This window comes from Schistocerca cancellata, chromosome 3 (genome assembly GCF_023864275.1).
Source record: "Schistocerca cancellata isolate TAMUIC-IGC-003103 chromosome 3, iqSchCanc2.1, whole genome shotgun sequence".
In the NCBI taxonomy this organism is placed as follows: Eukaryota; Metazoa; Arthropoda; class Insecta; order Orthoptera; family Acrididae; genus Schistocerca; species Schistocerca cancellata.
The window spans coordinates 121,692,682-121,714,480 of record NC_064628.1 but is presented as its reverse complement, the minus strand read 5'-3'; the positions used below and the strand labels follow the sequence as shown (position 1 = coordinate 121,714,480).

Genomic DNA, 21,799 nt, shown 5'->3' with positions numbered 1-21,799 from the left:
AATGGTAGTAGCTAATAGGGTAGGTGAACAGTCAACTTCATTTTATTGGGTGAATTTCAGTAAAGTGCTGCTCATCTATAAAGGAGACTATGTAAAGAACATTAGTGTGACCAATTCTTGAGTGCTGCTAGAGTGTTTATGGAATCTACAAAGTTGGATTGAAGGTAGTCATCAAAGCGGTTCATAATCAAGGTGCTAGATTTGATCGGCACTTGAGTGGCCTGAAGGGAATAAGACATTCTTTTCGCAAAACATCATTGAGAAATTTGGAGAACCAACATTTGCTGCTAACTGCAGATCGATTGTACTGCTACCAATGTACATTATTTGAATCTGTCTTCCTGTACATTACTTGCTCCCTCTAGTTCCCTGGAAGCTACTACCTGCAGTCTTATCAGACATCGTCTAATTAGTGTCTTCCAAATATTGCTTTCCTTTCTGGTTCTCGGAAAGGAGGGGCTTAAGAAACTGAATAATAGAAGAAAATTCTATTGAATTTCATATTAAAAAGTTGCAGATTAGTGTAATGGAGGAGTTGAGAAGAGTGATCAAAAGAGAGGATTTCTTGAAGAGCAAGTTCCCATCTACAGATTTCAGGAAAACTGGTGCTGGGTGGGAGGAACAAATGACCACTGTGATATAGCAGACTGTCAGTTTCCATGACATATGCTGTACAGCACACTAAGCAACCTATATACTGAACATATCCAAGACAGGGAGGTCTTCTGCATCCATTTGTCATTTTGACTGATAATGGTCATCCCTATATGAAAGCCATGCAATAAACACATGCCAGGTGCTTAATAACATTATTAATAATAAAATGTTCATGGGTTTCTTGCCTGTCAGTTCCCATTGCATTTGCTTAGCTTCAGAAGGGAAACAGTCCCCTCGAGTGTATACCCTCTGAAATGTTGCGCGCAGTCTGCGAATTAGCACAGCTAGTAATCTGAGAAAGATTTATTGCATTGACATGCAGTGAAAATCTTTGTGTTGCATAACATAAGTGCTTAATAATAAAATTTTCATCTTTCTCTGCTTTTATTATTGTGTCACTGCATGGAGCAAGTATTACGATGTGGAAATTTATAGGGTTAGGGACCTTGGGCTCTGGGTAGCAATGGTGGGGTAGGAGTGACATACAATTTGGAAAGTATGTCGTGGGTGTTAAGAAGGCGAACGAAAGTGACAGCGCGTGGTCTGCAATGCTTATTTTGAGCAGGTAAACTGACTTAATGACCTGACAGAATAGGTGTAACACATATATACATATGTCATTAGTACTTATTCATCCCACAACATAAGCTTCTCATTTTACTCCCCTCGCCACCACCATACATAATGCAGCAGGATGTCAATTACTACGATGTGCGTAGAAATTGTGATATCCCTTAGAATTATATTTGTAGCAAAGAGAGAAATGGGGTACTCATCAAAACCATTTGTGGGTGCTCTGCAGGCATGAAATTCAGTTTTACAAATAAAACAAAATTGTGGAAAAAATCAAATCAGTTGACAATTAGAATTTACAGGTTGTCTGAACAATTCTGCATTTGTGCAGCAACACCATTAGCACCTGTTGTTTTGTTGTGGAATGCCATGTGACATTACATCAGAACAAAAGAACAGTAACACTTTAAATGTTCAGCCTGAGGACAAGTCAGAAACATATGGTAGTTTGGCATAGAAGAAACAAGTGTGTTTGAAACTATACCTGGTGAAATGACAGAACATTTTGTTGATGTTACAGTTACTGTTAGCCATAAGCCAGCAGTTTTTATGAGAGTAATAATTACTGAAGGAGCAAACTTATGGTTACATTGAAAAACTGTAAGTCTCATATCTGTCATATTTCTTTGTTGGGGCTTGGATCAGAACAAAACAAAGATTGCACGGATGTTGGCAAAGCTTTGCCCTCAACTGAAAGTTGTTGGAAATGCTTGTTCTTAATTGAAAGGGTTGACAGAAGAAACTGTTAACCCAAAAGTGTGTGTTTTGGGTTACTGCATTTTATATGTTCAGTTAAATTTTTCAAAGGCTAGCAGATAGATTCAATTAGACAAAAGAATTTATAGCAGTATGTACGTAGGTACTTGTTACCAGCATGTGGAGAATTCAAAAATATGACAGACAGCATTATTGGGCTAATTGTTACTAAATTGGGGGTATGCTGTTCCTTCTGCCAACTACTTCCATTGTTCAAGATAAACATTAATGTTACTTTAAAATAATAATGAAATGTTAGTAGAGACTTGTTGTACTATTGTCTCTCAAGTTTTGTGAAGAAGTTTCTGGAAATAATAGCAAAACGAGCATTTGTCACTGTTTGATGGATTGACACTGAAAGTAATTTGTATGTTCCATGCTACTCATCCTTGTGGAATGGTTGAACCTGAGAATAACAGGTTAGCTGCTGGGTTACGCCAGCTGTACTCTTACTTCTTGGTGATATTCGTACAGAGGGGATGAAGAACGTTGTCACCAAGCACTAAGAGAGCAACTTTTTGCTCCACTTGAATCATACTAGTTGAACCATTAAGGTATACATTCTTGCATGGGTGGACCATAACTATTCTTACATCTAGCAACACCATTATAGGTGATAAAAATGAAACATTTCAATGGTTTTTAACACATAGCTTGGAAATAGGGGTTATATGGAAAGCTCTTCAGTATAATTTTAAACAGGTAAGCACTTGTTTTGTGTCAAAATGTGCTTGTTTCAGTAAAGCATAATTTACAGATATCTGAGAAAGTTTCCTTTTGTACACATACAAAGTTCCAGAAATGCTTATTGTAGGTCAACACGTTTCAGAGTTCATTAAGGTGTTGCCACATACAGAGACCTGATGGACTTGGGGACTGTGGATGTACAGGAAGATTGAAGAATGAGAGAGTCTAAAACACACAAAATATAATTAAAAGGATAAACAATGGAAAGTAAGGATGGAATAACAACATTGTAGAAAAGATGGATTGCCACTCACCACATAGAGGAGACGTTGAGTTGCAGAAGGTGCAGTGAAAAAGGCTGCTAAAACATTGAGCTTCTGGACAAAGTCCATCTTCCGAAGTAGAAAACACCCCCCCGCCTCCCCTCCCCCCCCCCACACCACACAAACACACACACATACACATACACACATGGCCACTATCTCTAGTGCTGGAGTCCAGGACCCAATTTGGTGATTTGTTAGGTATCGCATGAAGTTACTGTTAATTTGTACTTTAGGGGCTTTCATTGTCTTTATAATTTTATTTGTGTTTCAGATATGAAGACTGATATCTCTGATACAATAACAGCTTTAGACAACTGCATATCATTGATTTTACCTGAACCAGAAAATTTTTTTATAAATGAAGACAAGGAAACCGATTCTAGCTTTGCATTGGCACCACAAGAAAGCGTCAAGAACAGTGATTTGAAGAAACCAATCTTAGACAAAAACATCATGCCACAAAACTATACAGATGAGGAAGGTTGCTATAACAATGAACACAGAGCTCATGGTCTACTTAGTGGAAACTACAAAATAGAAGTTGAATTAAAACCAGGTATTGTATTCTTTAAATTAAATAAATCTTAGGACAGTTTTTTTACTCTCAGTATTTGTCTCCTATCGCAACCTCATTGTTTGGAACACTTACAAACAGCATTTCCAATTATAGGTTGTAAGCTTGTTACTCCTCTTAATTGGGAAGAAGCACTTTATAATCTTGCTAAAACAAAAGAACACAATTTTGTTTATGTGTAATAATGTAATGAAAATACCTTCCTTAGTATGATTACTGGTATGCCCAATAAGTAGAATCATATTATTTCTTAATATTTAAATTGTCAGTTAATTGCTCTTAATAAAATAACTTGGAAAAGCAGTTTAATGAAATTGGCCAGTGGTATCTTTCAACACATTTGCAGCTGCTCAGTCATTTGGGGGAAGAAAGTGTATGTTCCCATTTAGTTTTAGGAAAGCCATATGACAGACACATTCATTGGAAGACTCCAAAGGAAATTTAGTAATCCATAAGAGTTAACCTTACAAAACTCATTCGACTCCTTCTTGAGTAGTCTCGGATCCTTACTGTGTAGTTTTAATAGGGGAGATAGAGAATGTCCAAAAACGTGTAGCTGGTTTCATCAAAAGTTTCTTTAAAACATGTAAGAGTATCTTACCAACTTGACTGGAAAACTCTATAAGAGAGATCTTCAGTGTCGTGGAGGGATTACTTTTGACCACTAAGTTTAAGAACCTGAGTGTGTATGGGCAACTGCATTAATGGTAACCTGACAAAATACAAGCATTTCAGCTAAGTGTCAGGATATCTGTTCTTGATATACAGTTAAAATCTATGGTTAGAAGTGTACAATTACAAACAGTCCTCATGGAAAGAAAAAAATGTCACAAGTGGTATGTAAAAAAAATTTAGAGGGCTACTAAATATTTGAATGCACAATGTGTTTACTGTTTATCAAGTCAATGCATTTGTTGTTTATCAAGTCAGTGAAATGACAAAGGCCTGTGTCTCGTTATATAACTGCTAAACCTTCCAGGAAGTGATTGCAGCTTAGGATTGTGTTTTAAAGATTTCCTCAAAATATACTAAACTGAAAGTCCATCTCAAGTGATATGTATGTTTTAAGATAGTAAAGGTCTTTTGATAATAAGGCTTAAAATTTAATCGATTTTCAACAAATAATTCCTGCACCAGAGAAATTTAAATAAAATATTGCATTCTGCAACTACCTGGCCATATTAACCATCACTTATAGGGTATATGCAAAGGCTACTGGCCTAAAGGATTAAATTTTTGACGACTCACATTCTGTGAAGAATCGGGCAACATATTACTTTCCCTCACAAAATAGCCATAACAAGGAAATTTGAAGAAAGTCATAGTTACGGGTACTGACAATCAATTTGCCCCATTGTTTGGGAATGGACTAGAAAGAGCAAATACATTGAATCGTAAAACCTTCCTTTTTTTTCATAAATACATAGAACATTAATACTACCCTAAATATGAGGTGTGTTCAACAGGGAACCAAACTTTTGAAATAGCGCGCCAACTAGCAGAGAAGGTGCACTGCGACTACTGAGCACACCTAGTGGCAGGTTTAGTCAACAAACTGCCTGCCATTTGCCTCGTGTTGCTCGGACATTTAGCAAGTGAACCACAGCCACTAAAGTAAGCATGTGTACAGCCTGCTCTTCTGATTAGTGCAATGAAGGAGCTTGAAGAACGTGTGTGTGTGTGTGTGTGTGTGTGTGTGTGTGAGAGAGAGAGAGAGAGAGAGAGAGAGAGAGAGAGAGAGAGAATTTTGCTACATACTTAGCAAAAGAGACATTTCAAAAGCTTAGCCAAGCATTCAGGGAGGGGACTGTAAGAGTCGCATGCAGTGCTGCAAGTGGTTTAAACGTTTTCATCAGGGCAGAATTTCGGTCTTTGATGATTCCAAGTCTGGACATCATTCAGCATCAACAGATGATAGCCATGTGGGTAGTGTTCATGCTGTGATTTACGGAGATTGTCATTTTAACTTTTTGGGAAGTTGCTGAGGAGGAGGGCATCAACATAGGATCGTGCCATTAAATTTTGAATAAAAACTTGAGATATGTCATGTCATTGAAAAATTTGTACCACATTTGTTGACTGAAAATCAGAAACAGACCCGTGTTGAAAGGTGCAAGGAACTGCTGGCCGCTGTTAATGACAGTGAAGACTTTCTTAAGATCTCATAACAGGTGATGTGACTTGGGTGTATGGCTATGATGCTGAAATGAAGATGCAGTCATTGCATTGGGTGGGCAAAGGGTCACCTTGTCCAGAAAAAACACACACGAGTTGATCAAAGATCAAGGTGATGTTGGTTGTGTTTTTTGACTACAAAGGCATTATCCATCATGAATTTGTGCCACACGGTCAGATGGTAAACAGGGAAGTCTACCAGGGAACCCTTGCAGATGAGGGATGCTGTTCGCAGGAAGAGATCTGAATTGTGGGAAAATCAGAGTTGGATGTTGCATCATGGCAATGCGCCAGCTCACGTGTCACTCCTTGTCTACAGCTATCTAGCAAAACACCACATTCCTGTTGTGCCCCATTCACCATATTCTCCGGACCTAGCCTCAGCAAACTTTTTCCTGTGTCCCAAAATGAAAAACAGGTTGAAAGGACATTGTTTCCAAACCATAGAGGAGTTATAGGACAACACGACGAGAAATCTGTGTGCCATCCCACAAAATGTGTTCCAGGAGGCTTTCCAAAACTGGGAGAAATGATGGGAACTGTGTAATGCATGTAGAGAAGATTATTTTGAAGAGGACAACACTTTAAAAAATTAGACAATAAGCAGTAAAGCTGATACAGCAAAAGTTCGGTTTCTCTTTGAACACACCTCATATGTACTGGTTTTGTACTAACCAGATCAGAAGTTTTTTGGGGCTTCACTGCCTTGGGCAAATCTCAACGAGACAAGTTATTACTTACAATTTTCAATTAACCTAGGGATTTACATCTAGTAACTTCAATCAGACCAGGAACTTTTGCACTTCAGCTCAGAACAGAGATGATTCATAATACACATCTAAGTGAAGCTACACTCCCCTAGAAAATTTTATATAAATCCAACCAAATCAATCAGTCAGTATTCCAACAAAGCACAAAAATACTTTCCTCTACAAAACTTAACCAAATTACAATTACTACCCTGTAGAATATTATATAAATCCTCTTATGTGTGGTTAAAAACTCCTCCTATAAAACTTATTGCACTAATGAATAACCCCAATGCATGTCCGAGGGTTAGAATAGGGTCGAGGTATTCCTGCCTGTTGTAAGACGCAACTGAAAGGAGTCTCCCGCTTTTCAGCCCAATAAGTTCTGGTCCCATTTTAGGGTTTGACTTCACACTTTCAAAATTCTACAGAAGTTCGGGCCATTTGGGGAAGGATGCCTTACATATTTCCATTGCATGGTTAGATCTTCCGCACTTACTATTGTCATGGCTTGCAACTCCACCCACAATTCAGCTATTTGGGTGAGGTTACCTACTGGGGTATGTCATCTTCTTCTGTTGTCCACTGTCCTCTTTTGCCCCCATGACAGTATTGGATAATAATAATACTAAAATAATAATAATAATAATAATAATAATAAAGATTTTATTGTCTTTAGGCCATTACAGCAATTGACAACGACAAATGAAGTTACAATTTATAATACAGTGTGATAAGGTATTGAGTACTGAAATATTTTAGCTTATATTACAATAAATGTACAGTGGTTCATCTGTTGGATTACTGCATTTTACAGTTGAAGAATTCATTGATATCATAGAACGGGTGGGCAATAAACCATTCATGCAGTCTTTCTTTGAATGTATGTTCAGGAAGATCCTGTATGGTATGTGGCAGCTTATTAAATAGTTTGTGCCCTGTGACTTCATAGCTATTTATTGATTTTGATAGTCTGTGGTAAGGCGTGTATATGTGTTTGATGCTTCTTGTGTTGTAACAATGTACATTTTCTCTATGTTTCACATCTTGTAGGTTCTTCTTCGTAAAGATTAAGACATTGCATACATAGAGGTTTATTACAGTCATAATTTTTTGTTTGATAAATAAGGGTTTGCAGTGAGCCTTATGTGAAGAATTTGTAATTATCCTAATGGCTTTCTTCTGCAATAATAGGATGTCATGTATATGACTACAGTTACCCCACAAGATAATGCCATAGGATATTATACTTCGGAAAAATGCAAAATAAGATGATCCGATGTATGTTTCAGGTACACAATTTCTGAGTTGTCTTAATAAATAAATTACTCTAGATAGCTTACTACTAATATAGTTTACATGTTGGCCCCAGGATAACTTTTCGTCTAAATAAACTCCCAGGAATTTAACAGAACTAGGGTCATCAGATAGTGGCTTGTCTCTTAGAGTGAAGATTATCTGCTGAGTTTTATTTTCATTTAGCAGGAAACCATTTGTTTTGAATCAATATGCTGCATTAGTGAATGTATTTTCAGCACGGGTTTTAAGATCATTAAGATTGTTACTGCTATGAAGAAAAGTCATATCATCTGCATACAATACAGTGGTGGATCTAATAAACGAGGGGAGGTCATTGATCATTATCAGAAACAGGAAGGGCCCCAGTACAGATCCCTGAGGCACACCTACTTTAACATTTTCTATGTTTGACATTTCCTTACCAACACAAACTACCTGTTTACGGTTGTTGAGGTAAGCTTTTAATAGTCTGAGACTGTTTCCTTTGATGCCATAGAATTCTGCGCACCCAACATCCACCACAGTAACCAGTCCGTTGTGGTGGGGTCATCATGTACCCATTTTCTGGTAGTCCCCCAACAACACAGGGCTCACACTGCTGATGCCTGAGCTCCAAATTCTCCATGTATGCCAGGGAATAGATGCCCATCTTCTTGGGGCATTGGGACTTCCGGCAACAGCCGTTGCTCCAGGTGGCTTTTGCTGTGACTGGGTAGTGCCCGTGGGGAGAGCCTCTAATTGGAGTGGGTGGCATCAGGGCGGATGACCCGCAATGAAGTGGATCAAGTTATCTTTTGCTGGGGAGTGAATGGCCCCAGCAGTCTCTAAGAAAGGGAAAGTTGAATTTAATGCTGACCCAAAATCGTTCCCTTCCCTAGCTACACCATGGGAGGAAAGTAGAACTATGGAAAAGAGAGAGCATTATTTGCCAAGGTATTTAGTCTGCAGCAGGACAGATGGAGACTCCTTTCTGGGTACAAAGCAGGACAAGTTTGTTGTAGTGGCTGCACTGTAGAAAATGAGAAATGGGGCAGTCTTCATTCAGGCAGCATCCCCAGCCCAATTCCAGGTGTTGCTCACCTGCTGAGCCATCTGGATGCTTCCCTCCACCACCAGCTTTTCTGAACAGTGCAAATGGGAGTTATCCTTACAACACATTCTCTGATCCTGTAATTATCCCACCCTCAACCTACTATAACATACTGTCTCCTCACCCTCCACCCAACAGTTTCCACTCCCTCTGGCCTATTATCCCCTTCCCATTTGCATCTCCCACCCTGTTTATTTGCGGCCTTCTGCCAACACTACTGCTTGTCTTTCAATGCTCATCTCCTTTTTTTGCTCCTTTATTTCCCCACCTCCATGCGCCACAACCTCCTGATGCTACACCTGTTGGTAGCTTAGTCCCTGAACACTCCACCGGAAGGCGTTCATCACTCTCCCCACATGTACACTACTATCCCTTCCCCTTCCCCTCCAGATTGCTGCTTGCTTCCCACATGGTGTTGCATTCCGGCCTGATAGCTGGAGTCGACGGGCGCATGTACATGAGGCCTTCTTTGTGTTTCACTTACAAAGGTTGTGGCCAAAAGCTATATGTGTGTGTCTTTTAATTGTGCCTCTCTGCATCTTGACATCTGATGTTTCAAATAATTTCATTTCTTAGATGTGTTCTTCATTTGTAAAGGTCTGTCTTGACTACACAAATTTTAGTTTACATTTAACAATTTCCGCAGTTACCATCTTCAGATCTGTTCCAAATAAAAAACAATGGTGTACCCAACTAAGTTCAGTTAACTGAAGCAAAATCTATAACAGGCCTGCTGAGACATAAGAAAATAAAATGTCTGCTTGTGCCTGTGTATGTGTGGATGGATATGTGTGTGTGTGCGAGTGTAAACCTGTCCTTTTTTCCCCCTAAGGTAAGTCTTTCCGCTCCCGGGATTGGAATGACTCCTTACCCTCTCCCTTAAAACCCAATCCTTTTGTCTTTCCTTCTCCTTCCCTCTTTCCTGACGAGGCAACCGTTGGTTGCGAAAGCTAGAGTTTTGTGTGTATGTTTGTGTTTATTTGTGTGTCTATCGACCTGCCAGCGCTTTTGTTGGGTAAGTCTCATCATCTTTCTTTTTAAATATAAAAAATATTTTTACAATTATTAGTAATATATACCAGCCGTACATACCATAAAATATTCTGATGTATGTATCAATGTCAGGATCTGAATATTAGGTACATAGTAAGTGCTGGTGATGACCAGGATGCGTGTGGTATTTATACAAATAACTAAGGCTAGCAGGGGGCACTGTAGCTAGTTTGCATGAGTAATCATTATTAGTGAGGAGGCAGTGCCTTCTTCTGCAAGCTCTGCCACAGGAAAACAAGAATTTCATACAGAGAAGTTGAGTCGGCGCCATTGAGATATCCCACTCCAAATGTGTTATTGACTATAGAGTTTTTCATTAATAGTCACTATTTTGATAATTGCCTTACACTTAAGGTTATGGTTCAATTGTTTTGTCATGCTGGAAGGTTTTGATTTACAGATGTGATGTTATTTTTAAACTTTTTAGTCTGGCTTTTACACAATTGTATGTTATTTATTTTGTCGGGCTAGGAGCTTCCCACTATTACTCTCTGGACGTTTTATGTGTATTTTAAGTATGGATTTAATTACAAATATTGTATGTCTGTTCAAGTTTTATTATCACTCATTTTTCCATGTGAAATAATTTTAATTAATGACTATGCATACTGCATTTTAACTATTAAATTTACGATTCTGCTTACTTGTGTGCCCTACTGTAGTGCCTTCTGCTGACCTCAGTTATTTGTGTAAATACCAGTCACATCCAGATCATCACCAGCACTTACTGTATACCTTCATGTATAGATTTTGATGTTGATATCTACATCTATGTCAGAATATTTTATAGGATATACGACATGGACTGCATAGCTGTTAAACATACAAATTTTTTAACAGGGTGGTCCATTGATAGTGACCGGGTCAAATATCTCACAAAATAAGCATCAAATGAAAAAACTACAATGAACAAAACTTGCCTAGCTTGAAGGGAGAAACCATATGGCGCTATGGCTGGCCCGCTAGATGGCGCTGCCATAGATCAAACGGATATCAACTGCGTTTTTTTAAATAGGATCCCCCATTTTTTATTACGTATTCGTGTAGTACGTAAAGAAATATGAATGTGTTAGTTGGACCACTTTTTTCGCTTTGTGATAGATGGTGCTGTAATAGTCACAAACGTATAAGTACGTGGTATCACGTAACATTCCGCCAGTACAAACGGTATTTGCTTTGGATACATTATCCGTGTTAAAATGGACCGTTTACCAATTGCGGAAAAGGTCGATATCGTGTTGATGTATGGCTATTGTGATCAAAATGCCCAACGGGTGTGTGCTGTGTATGCTGCTCGGTATCCTAGACGACATCATCCAAGTGTCTGGACCGTTCGCCGGATAGCTACGTTATTTAAGGAAAAAAGAAGTGTTCAGACACATGTGAAACATCAACCACGACCCGCAACAAATGGTGATGCCCAAGTAGGTGCTTTAGCTGCTGTCGCGGCTAATCCGCACATCAGTAGCAGACAAATTGCGCGAGAATTGGGAATCTCAAAAACATCGATGCTGAGAATGCTACATCAACATCGATTGCACCCATACCATATTTCTGTGCACCAGGAATTGCATGGCGACGACTTTGAACGTCGTGTACAGTTCTGCCACTGAGCACAAGAAAAATTACGGGACGATGACAGATTTTTTGCACGTGTTCTATTTAGCGATGAAGCATCATTCACCAACAGCGGTAATGTAAACTGGCATAATATGCACTATTGGGCAATGGAAAATCTATGATGGCTGTGACAAGTGGAACATCAGCGACCTTGGCGGGTTAATGTATGGTGCGGCATTATGAGAGGAAGGATAATTGGCCCCCATTTTATCGATGGCAATCTAAATGGTGCAGTGTATGCTGATTTGCTACGTAATATTCTACCGATGTTACTACAAGATGTTTCAGTGCATGACAGAATGGCGATGTACTTCCAACATGATGGATGTCCGGCACATAGCTCGCGTGCAGTTGAAGCGATATTGAATACCATATTTCATAACAGGTGGATTGGTCGTTGAAGCACCATACCATGGCCTGCACGTTCGTCGGATCTGACGTCTCAGGATTTCTTTCTGTGGGGAAAGTTGAAGGATATTTGGTATCGTGATCCAGCGACAACGCCTGACATCATTCGTCAGCGCATTGTCAATGCATGTGCAAACATTACGGAAGGCGAACTACTCGCTGTTGAGAGGAATGTCGTTACACATATTGCCAAATGCATTGAGGTTGATGGACATCATTTTGAGCATTTATTGCATTAATGTGGTATTTACAGGTAATCACGCTGTAACAGCATGCGTTCTCAGAAATAAGTTCACAAAGGTACATTTATCACATTGGAACAACCGAAATAAAATGTTCAAACTTACCTACATTCTGTATTTTAATTTAAAAAACCTACCTGTTACCAACTGTTCGTCTAAAATTGTGAGCCATATGTTTGTGACAAATTGAAAAAAGTGGTCCAACTAAAACATTCATATTTATTTACGTACTACACGAATATGTAATAAAAAATGGTGGCTCCTATTTTAAAAAAAATGCAGTTGATATCCGTTTGATCTATGGCAACACCATCTAGCGGGCCAACCATAGTGCCATCTGGTTTCCCCCTTCAGGCTAGACAAGTTTCGTTCTTTATAGTTTTTTCGTTTGATGCTTATTTCGTGAGATATTTGACCCGGTCATGATCAATGGACCACCCTGTATACCACCAAGCCTGTTGCAGATTTTGCTTCTCCTAATTGAGCTTAATTGGTTACATCACTGGTTTTTGTTTAGAATAGATCTGAAAACGACAATATCCGAAACCGATAATATTGAATTGTAAAATTTGTGTGATATTCATAAAGACTAACTTTTCCATATAAAGTGCCACAATAAGTAAATTCAGAAACATCGTCCAGTACGCCTTAGATAAGTTCGTACCGACTAAGGTCCAAAGCGAGGGGAAAGATCCACCGTGGTATAACAATCATGTACGAAAGGTACTACGGAAACAAAGAAAGCTTCATCATAGGTTTAAGAGTAGTCGAATCATAGCTGATAAGGAAAAGCTGAACGAAGCGAAAAAGAGCGTAAAGAGAGCAATGAGAGAAGCATTCAACGAATTCGAACATAAAACATTGGCAAACAATCTAAACAAGAACCCTAAAAAGTTTTGGTCATATGTAAAATCGGTAAGCGGATCTAAATCCCCTATTCAGTCACTCGTTGACCACGATGGCACCGAAACAGAGGACGACCGAAGAAAGGCAGAAATACTGAATTCAGTGTTCCGAAACTGTTTCACTGCGGAAAATCGTAACACGGTCCCTGACTTCAGCCGTCGCACGGACGCCAAAATGGAAAATATTGAAATAAACGATATCGGAATTGAAAAACAACTGCTATCACTTAGAAAAAGAAAAGCATCCGGACCAGACGAGATACCCTTAAGATTCTACAGTGATTATGCTAAAGAACTTGCCCCCTTTCTATCAGCAATTTATCGTAGATCGCTGGAAGAACGTAAAGTACCTAGCGACTGGAAGAAAGCGCAGGTCGTTCCCATTTTCAAGAAGGGTCATAAAACAGATGCGAATAATTATAGGCCTATTTCGCTTACGTCAATCTGTTGTAGAATAATGGAACATGTTTTGTGTTCTCGTATTATGACGTTCTTAGATAATACAAATCTCCTTCATCATAACCAACATGGATTCCGCAAACAGAGATCATGTGAAACTCAGCTCGCCCTATTTGCCCAAGAAATTCACAGTGCCGTAGACACTGGCGAGCAGATTGATGCCGTATTCCTGGACTTCAGGAAGGCATTTGATACGGTTCCGCACTTACGTTTAATGAAAAAAAATACGAGCTTACGGAATATCGGACCAGGTTTGTGATTGGATTCAGGATTTCCTAGAAGAAAGAACTCAACATGTCATTCTTAACAGTTCAAAATCTGCAGATGTAGAGGTAATTTCGGGAGTACCGCAAGGAAGCGTGATAGGACCTTTATTGTTTACAATATACATAAATGACTTAGTTGACAACATCGGTAGCTCCGTGAGGCTATTTGCAGATGACACGGTTGTCTACAAGAAAGTAGCAACATCAGAAGACTCGTACGTACTCCAGGAAGACCTGCAGAGGATTAATGCATGGTGCGACAGCTGGCAGCTTTCCCTAAACGTAGATAAATGTAATATAATGCGCATACATAGGGGCAGAAATCCATTCCAGTACGATTATGCCATAGGTGGTAAATCATTGGAAGCGGTAACGACAGTAAAATACTTAGGAGTTACTATCCGGAGCGATCTGAAGTGGAATGATCACATAAAACAAATAGTGGGAAAAGCAGGCGCCAGGTTGAGATTCATAGGAAGAATTCTAAGAAAATGTGACTCATCGACGAAAGAAGTAGCTTACAAAACGCTTGTTCGTCCGATTCTTGAGTATTGCTCATCAGTATGGGACCCTTACCAGGTTGGATTAATAGAAGAGATAGACATGATCCAGCGAAAAGCAGCGCGATTCGTCATGGGGACATTTAGTCAGCGCGAGAGCGTTACGGAGATGCTGAACAAGCTCCAGTGGCGGACACTTCAAGAAAGGCGTTACGCAATACGGAGAGGTTTATTATCGAAATTACGAGAGAGCACATTCCGGGAAGAGATGGGCAACATATTACTACCGCCCACATATATCTCGCGTAATGATCACAACGAAAAGATCCGAGAAATTAGAGCAAATACGGAGACTTACAAGCAGTCATTCTTCCCACGCACAATTCGTGAATGGAACAGGGAAGGGGGGATCAGATAGTGGTACAATAAGTACCCTCCGCCACACACCGTAAGGTGGCTCGCGGAGTATAGATGTAGATGTAGATGTAGACTCATTTACTGATTTTATGTCGTCAGTTGATAAATGTGTTCTTTATTCACTGTACTACGTTGCACTGCACCAACAATAACAAAATGTTCATTAGTGAAATAAACAGTTTCTTCCTTTAAATTTAAATGATCAGTGCAATCTAGTACCATTTCAACATCAGTATTAGTTACTTCTTCTCTTTTCTCAAATAACTTGTTATGTACATTAGAATTATTGTTGAATCTTAATAAAATCAATTCACTATTAAGTGGCTTGTCTACACATGCTTTTGGAAACTGAGCCTTTCCCCAGAAGCGTTTTAGTTTTCGCTTCCTTCATTGTGTGTGTGTGTGTGTGTGTGTGTGTGTGTGTGTGTGTGTGTTATTTGAATGCTCTTTATTGTTCATGTTATTTCTCCACTTCTTTCCCAAATTAGAAGTCTCATGATCATTTCATCCTCTGTCTATATGTTGGTTATTATCACTTCTGTTATCTTCTGAGCAGTTAGTGCTACTGTTACAGTGGGATTACTACTACTGTTGTTATTATTCAACCATTTAAGATAATTTTTTACAATGTCTATTTGCTCTAAATATTCTAATAGTGAGGAAATCTTTCCCCAATCCTTTCCTAAAAGTTGATCCTTTATTGCTCTCCATGTTAGTTTACTAATATTTACCTCAGTAATTGCTACTCTCTTAGATTAGATTTACTTTAATTCCAATTGATCCATAGTGAGGAGGTTCTCCTGGATGTGGAACATGTCAGTGTCTTGTTGGGTCTTAAGTATTTTGCTTTATTTAAGTGCCACTCCACAAACTGTCTATATACTTTCCAATAATTACTGTTACATGACTTGGAACCTGTAATTCTGGATGTAATTTTTTTGTGCGCCCTTGCTCCAGTAGCTGGGCTTAAAACCGATTACAAAATCATGATAAATGGTAAAATCTTCTAATTGCAACAGTCCCCATTGTACTTCATCTTCACTTATACAAATCTTATCTCACTGTAATAGGTCATTGTTTCACGTAAAATTCCTTTGAATGTTTTGAGAAATAATACTGGCTGTTTGTCTCCTGATGGTGTAAAGTTAAGAAGTTTGTGTTTTAGTCCTTTACTTAATAGAGCAGTAAAATCATCACTATTATGTTGCATTCCACTTCTTTCATTACTTTTTGTCATGTATAATCTAGGTTTAAACTGTTGCTATGTGAAATGTCTTTTGTAGTTTTATATTGACATCATTCTATGTTGATGCCTTTATTGTGGTAAGTGATATAAGGATTTATCCTCAAACAAATCTTTAGCTTTACTGTGTGCTGCATCAAAGAAATCTATAAGTTTACCGTATAATTCTTTATTTTGATGTTCTTGTTCTGACTAGAGTCTTTATAGCCTAGGTTGCATTCCATTAACAATTAATGAAAATTTATCTGTTTTCCTATCAGAAGACTGTTGCGAAATATTTTTAGTTTCTAGTAATTCTCTCTTTAAATTAAAGCAGGATGATTTAATTACAGGGACTTAAATTTTAATCTTGTGTACATGTTCTTTTTTACTGTCTAGTTTTTCTTCTGCACTGTCTAGTTTTTCTTCTGCAATCTCTAGGCATTTGTCTATTTCTGCAACGTGCACCAATGACAGCTTGGATTCTAAGGTCATCCTTGGTTCACACATGTGGCTGGTGTATGTGGTGAAGACTACTGCAAGGTGCAAAAGAGCTTGCATTTTGCAGTATTGTTCTCAGAGTTAATTGGGGTCCTTTGGTTTGGAGCTGAGTTGAGGGTCTCAACCAAAGGCTTCGCCAACTCTGTGACAGTCTTGGTTGCGGATTTCTAGACCTTCGTAATCAATTCGAGATTTATAGGACTCCCCTTGATAGCTCAGAGGTGCACTATACAAAGAAAGCAGCTACTCAGGTAGCAGAGTATTTGTGGAGTGCACATGGGGATTTTTAGACTAGATGGTAGTTCAAGATACTCTGATGAACACTTGCCAGTCAATAAGCAGCAAGGAAAGTCAGACCGCATTCAGAGTAAAGACACTTTGCCTGTCAAAATTTTATCAGTAAACTGTCAAAGTATTTGAAACAAAGTTCCTGAATTTACTGCCCTCCGGAAAAACCCTTGCTCTCAAATTATTCTTGGGACCGAGAGCTGGCTGAAACCCGAAATGGAAAGCTCTGAGATATTTAGTGAGCTGTGGAGCATATATCCGAAAGACAAATTAGAGCCCATAGCAGGGGGAGTGTTCATTGCAGTTGACGAAATAATGTCTCTGTTGAGGTTGAACTGGAGTGTGACAGTGAAGTTATCTGGTCATGTACAACAGGTGTAGGTGAAACTGAATTAATTGTTGGATTTTTTTACTGGCCACCCGATTCTGCCGTAACAGTTATAGAGTCATTAGGGATTCATTTTCGGGAGGGGGGGGGGGGGGGGATGGGATACAGACAGACAGTCGTGCAAAATACTTATGAACTGTCTTGAGCAGCTAACTTGGCAGTCCACATGTAATGGGAGTATCTTAGAACTTGTAGCTACTCTAGAAACAAAAGTTAGTTATCATGATGGCATTGTAGCAACTTTGGTTATGAAGGTTATTAATTCAGTGAAGAAGGCTAGGAGAACATTTCTGTTAGATAGAGCAGATTAGCAGTTGTTAGTATCTCACTTAGAGAATGAATTGACATCACTTAGCTCCAGTAAGCTGAATGTAGATGGATTTTGAGGAAAGTTCAAGCAGATTTTAAATTGTGCATGGTAAGTGGGTAAAGGATGGGAAAGACCCACCATGGTTTAATAACGAAATTCAGAAGATTTTGAGGAAGCAGATGCTGTTGCGTTATCAGCTCAAAAGGGAATGCTCAAATGACAACAAGTAAAGATTAGTAGAGACTCATGCGTTTGTGAAAAGATCTATGCACGAAGTATACAACAATTACCACTGTCATATCATAGCAAAATATCTGGCAGAGAATGTGAGAAAATTCTGGTGCTAGTAAAATCGCTAAGCAGGTCTAAGGCTTTCATTCATTCCTTTGTTGACCAGTGTGGTGTGGCAGTTGTAGATGGCAAAACGAAAGCTGAAATTTTAAATTTCACGTTCAAGAAATCGTTCACATAGGAGAATTGTACAAACGTGCACCGTCATTTGACCATCGGAGAGACTCCCATATGGATGGCGTAGTAATAACATAAATAAATGTAACATATTGCACATACATAGAAAAAGAAATCCACTACTGTAAGCTACACTATAGATGACAAACAGCTGGAGACAGTGTCTGCTGTAAAATATCTAGGTGTAACTATCCAGAATGACCTTAAGTGAAATGGCCACATAAAACAGATAGTGGGAAAAGCAGATACCCGATTCAGATCCATCGGAAGAATCTTAAAGAAGTGTAACTCATCCATGAAAGAAGTGGCTTATAAGATGCTTGTTTGCCCGTTCTCGAGTATTATTCATCCATCTGGGGTCCCTATCAGGTAGGAGTGATGGAGGAGATAGAGAAGATCACATTTTGTCACGGGATCATATAGTTGGTGAGAGTGTTACGGAGATGCTAAACAAACTCCTCTGGCAGACATTACAAGAGAGGTGTTGTGTATCACGGAGAGATTTAGTATTGAAATTTCGGGACAGCACTTTTCAGGAGGCGTCGGACAACATATTACTTCCCCCAACATATAGCTCACATATTGACCACGAGAAGAAATTTCGAGAAATTACAGCCAATACAGTGGCTTACGACAATCATTCTTGCCATGCACTATTTGCCATTGGAACAGGGTTGGAGGGCTCAGATAGTGGTACCAAAAGTACCCTCCACCACAAACCATTAGGTGGCTTGCAGAATATGACCTAGATGTAGATGAGTATTTGCAGTATTCTATGGGGTCTACAGAACTTTACTCGAAACCTGTTTGGTGCTATGTCACAAGATGTAATCACTCTGTAATCACATTTTTAAATTATTTCTGTTTGTATTGAGACCCTTTATTTATAACTACCTTTCAGATGCGTTATAGTTAAATGTACCTCAGCTTGCCAAAAGGTCTTCCCAGCTTTTCAAATGGTCTTTATAGGCAGTTTTCTTGTACTAAAAGGTCATACATTTGTGATGAAGGCATCATCCTGTGACGGCAAGTACCAGGTAAAATTGGCTCTCACCATACAGCAAACTAGACAAGCAACCCACTTATCAAAAAGTGATGTAGTATTATAGGGTCACAGTTGCCATAATAATTCGTTTTACCGTTTCCATTTCAACTGTAATGATATGACGGTAGATTCATCACTTGATTGCCAAAACTGAATATACTTTTGATTAACCTGCATGACTGAGACAGATAGTAATTAAAAATAGTTTCATATGAAATTAGTATGCACATTGATCAGCATGCATATGGCTGCATGGTACCTGTAATGAGCGGAAAAAGCTCCTTTGCACAGAATATGTACGACACCATTTGTATTGCACTACAATATGATATTTTATCATTAATCAGTCCCACACAGTTTGAGAACTTTCAGCGCTTTCTAACATTGTCAACAATACATAATTAGTTGTTGGTTCATGAAGGAATTGATGATGGGGTGTGTCCCACTGAGTTTAATATGTCCTTTGGATAATGATACAGATTGTAGAGTTATGAACAAAGTACTGTATTCACACGAATCTATTGTGCTGTAGAATGTAACGTGCATTCCAATTTTAAAAATTAAAATCACAAAAAGTAGTTTGTTGGTGTATCACGTATAGGTTAAATTTGTTTTAAGCGACAGTGGATGTTTACATGAACTATCAAAACAACTACAATTTTTAAGTGACCCATTGCTAAATGACGCAGTTGTTATTAAAAAATGATGCCTAACTTGATTACCTAAATGACGTACAAACAAAAATATAATAAATTACAGGTGTTACTCATCATTATTCGCTAATGTCATCATTACTGATATCCTTGGAGGAGTTACATCAGAGACAGATTCATTTCCTCTTTCCTCATCATTCTTAGGGCCGTTCCAGAGTGCATCATCTTCACTGCTGCCCAGACTGTTTGAAATATAGCTTTCTTGAATGATTTTACAATCATTGGTGCTTCAATGCTCATCCAGGCAGCCGAAATCCAGTTTTCAATAATGTGTGGTGCAACACACTTAATTTTTCCTGTATGCATATGTTCACGGTTTGGTTTGCGAAAGCATTTTTCGTACTGTTCCTGAATGTAACCTTTTAAATGTTTACTTCTACTAATGTCCAGCAATTGTAATACAGAAGTCATTCCACCAGGAATAATAACTTGGTCACTGGCTAGGCTGTGGATCTTCTCTTTTGTGTCATCAGTGAGATGACCATGAAATGCATCAAGACAAAACATTGGTGGTAGTTTTGAAAGCCCACCAAGATGGAGTTCCCTTACATTTCAGAGCCAGTCCAGCATTATACTTTCAGTTATCCACCCATTTTTCTGATTTCAAACAATGATGTCATCAGAGAACAACTTTTCGTTTTTAGCTTGTTTTCCACTTGAAGATAAGAAAGGGGGAAGTTGGCACCCATCTGCTGTGTTTGCCAGTATGACAGTTATGCGCTGTTTTTCACACCCTGACGTTTCAATGGTAACTGCTTTTGTTCCCTTCTCCTCAATCATGTAATTATGTGGATCAAACCAAATTGACGTCTTGTCAGCATTGCCTATCTGGCACATCAGAAAATTCTTCTCTTTACGAAGTGTGATGACATACCACTGAAATTCTTGAAATTTTTCTTACAAGCCTTTGGAAGCTTTTGGCATACTGTTGTACGGCATTGTAGAGATAAACGATCAGTCCATCCATGGCAAGCCATAAACTCTTGCATCGATAAGTTAAGAACTGCACCCACCTGTTTTACTCTTTCTTATTGTCACTCGTCACATGTTGCCCATTCTTCTTCCTTTCATGGACAAATTCCAGAACTTTTAGTTTAATGTCAGGATGTCTTCTTTTGCAAGGGACAGTGAATTTCTTTCTAGCAGTGGTACTTACAAATAATGCCAATTTCTGTTTCTTCAATAAGTGAATGCTACTCTCAGCTACATTAAACCCTTGTCATGCCCTCTTGTTACCACATTTTTCAGCATAAAGATTTGCTTTATGCATGAATGTAGCATCACACAATGTTCTTTACTGCTTGCCTTCCACTTTGTGACTACCTAATGCAAACACACCTACACAGCAATGGGCTAACAATAATGTAACAAAGTTGAGAATCACAACAGTGCATTGTGACATAAGGAGCAATACCTAAATTTCAGTGCTACTGTGAACGATGGATTCAAGTTTGTACTTGAATGTAATGGGTCTTTGAATCAAATGCACACCCCAATTTTGAATACTGCATATGATAAAAAAAGTGCCCATTAGATTCGCATAAATACAGTAATTCAGCACAATTGGTAGCTTATAATGAGTTGATTACATTACAAGTTGGCAGTGGCAATCTGAGAGACTTTTCCTAGTAGGACTATACCACAGCCCAAGGAAACAAATTAACTGGATCACGTGCAGGGCTTGGTATTCCTCGGCAATTTTTAATTTCCACACTTCCTCCATTACCAAACTGGCAATTCCTTGCAACCCTCAGGATACATCCTACAAACCAACCCCTTCTTGTAGATTACTTGTGCCATAATTTCCTTTACTCCTTAGTTTTACTTAGGATAAAGTAAAATGCAAGAAAATAGTAGAAATTGGAATGAAAATCTTAAAAGAATGAATGGAGAAGGATTACCGATTACTTCTCCAGACAAGGTGATTTAAGCCATTTGTGAGTAATAGTCAAATAAGACTGGGGAAGCAATGGGTACCATAACAAGCAAAACAAAAAGAGGCTTGTGTATTCGCCCAAATGCCACACTTGCAACAGTCCTTAACATAAATTCTCCAGACTACCTGGATGAATTTAAAACTACCGCTTTTGCATATTCCAACTCACTGT

General features: G+C 38.7%; 1 protein-coding gene across 2 annotated transcripts in view; it reads left to right on the top strand.

The window, feature by feature from the left end:
- LOC126177146 (UV-stimulated scaffold protein A-like) overlaps window positions 1-21,799 on the top strand; it is a 126,205-nt gene that overhangs the window by 46,369 nt on the left and 58,037 nt on the right. For both annotated transcript variants that reach the window (XM_049924418.1, XM_049924419.1), the window contains one exon: window positions 3,271-3,555. In XM_049924418.1, coding sequence (XP_049780375.1) covers window positions 3,271-3,555 — 285 coding nt within the window. The remainder of the gene's footprint in view (window positions 1-3,270; window positions 3,556-21,799) is intronic.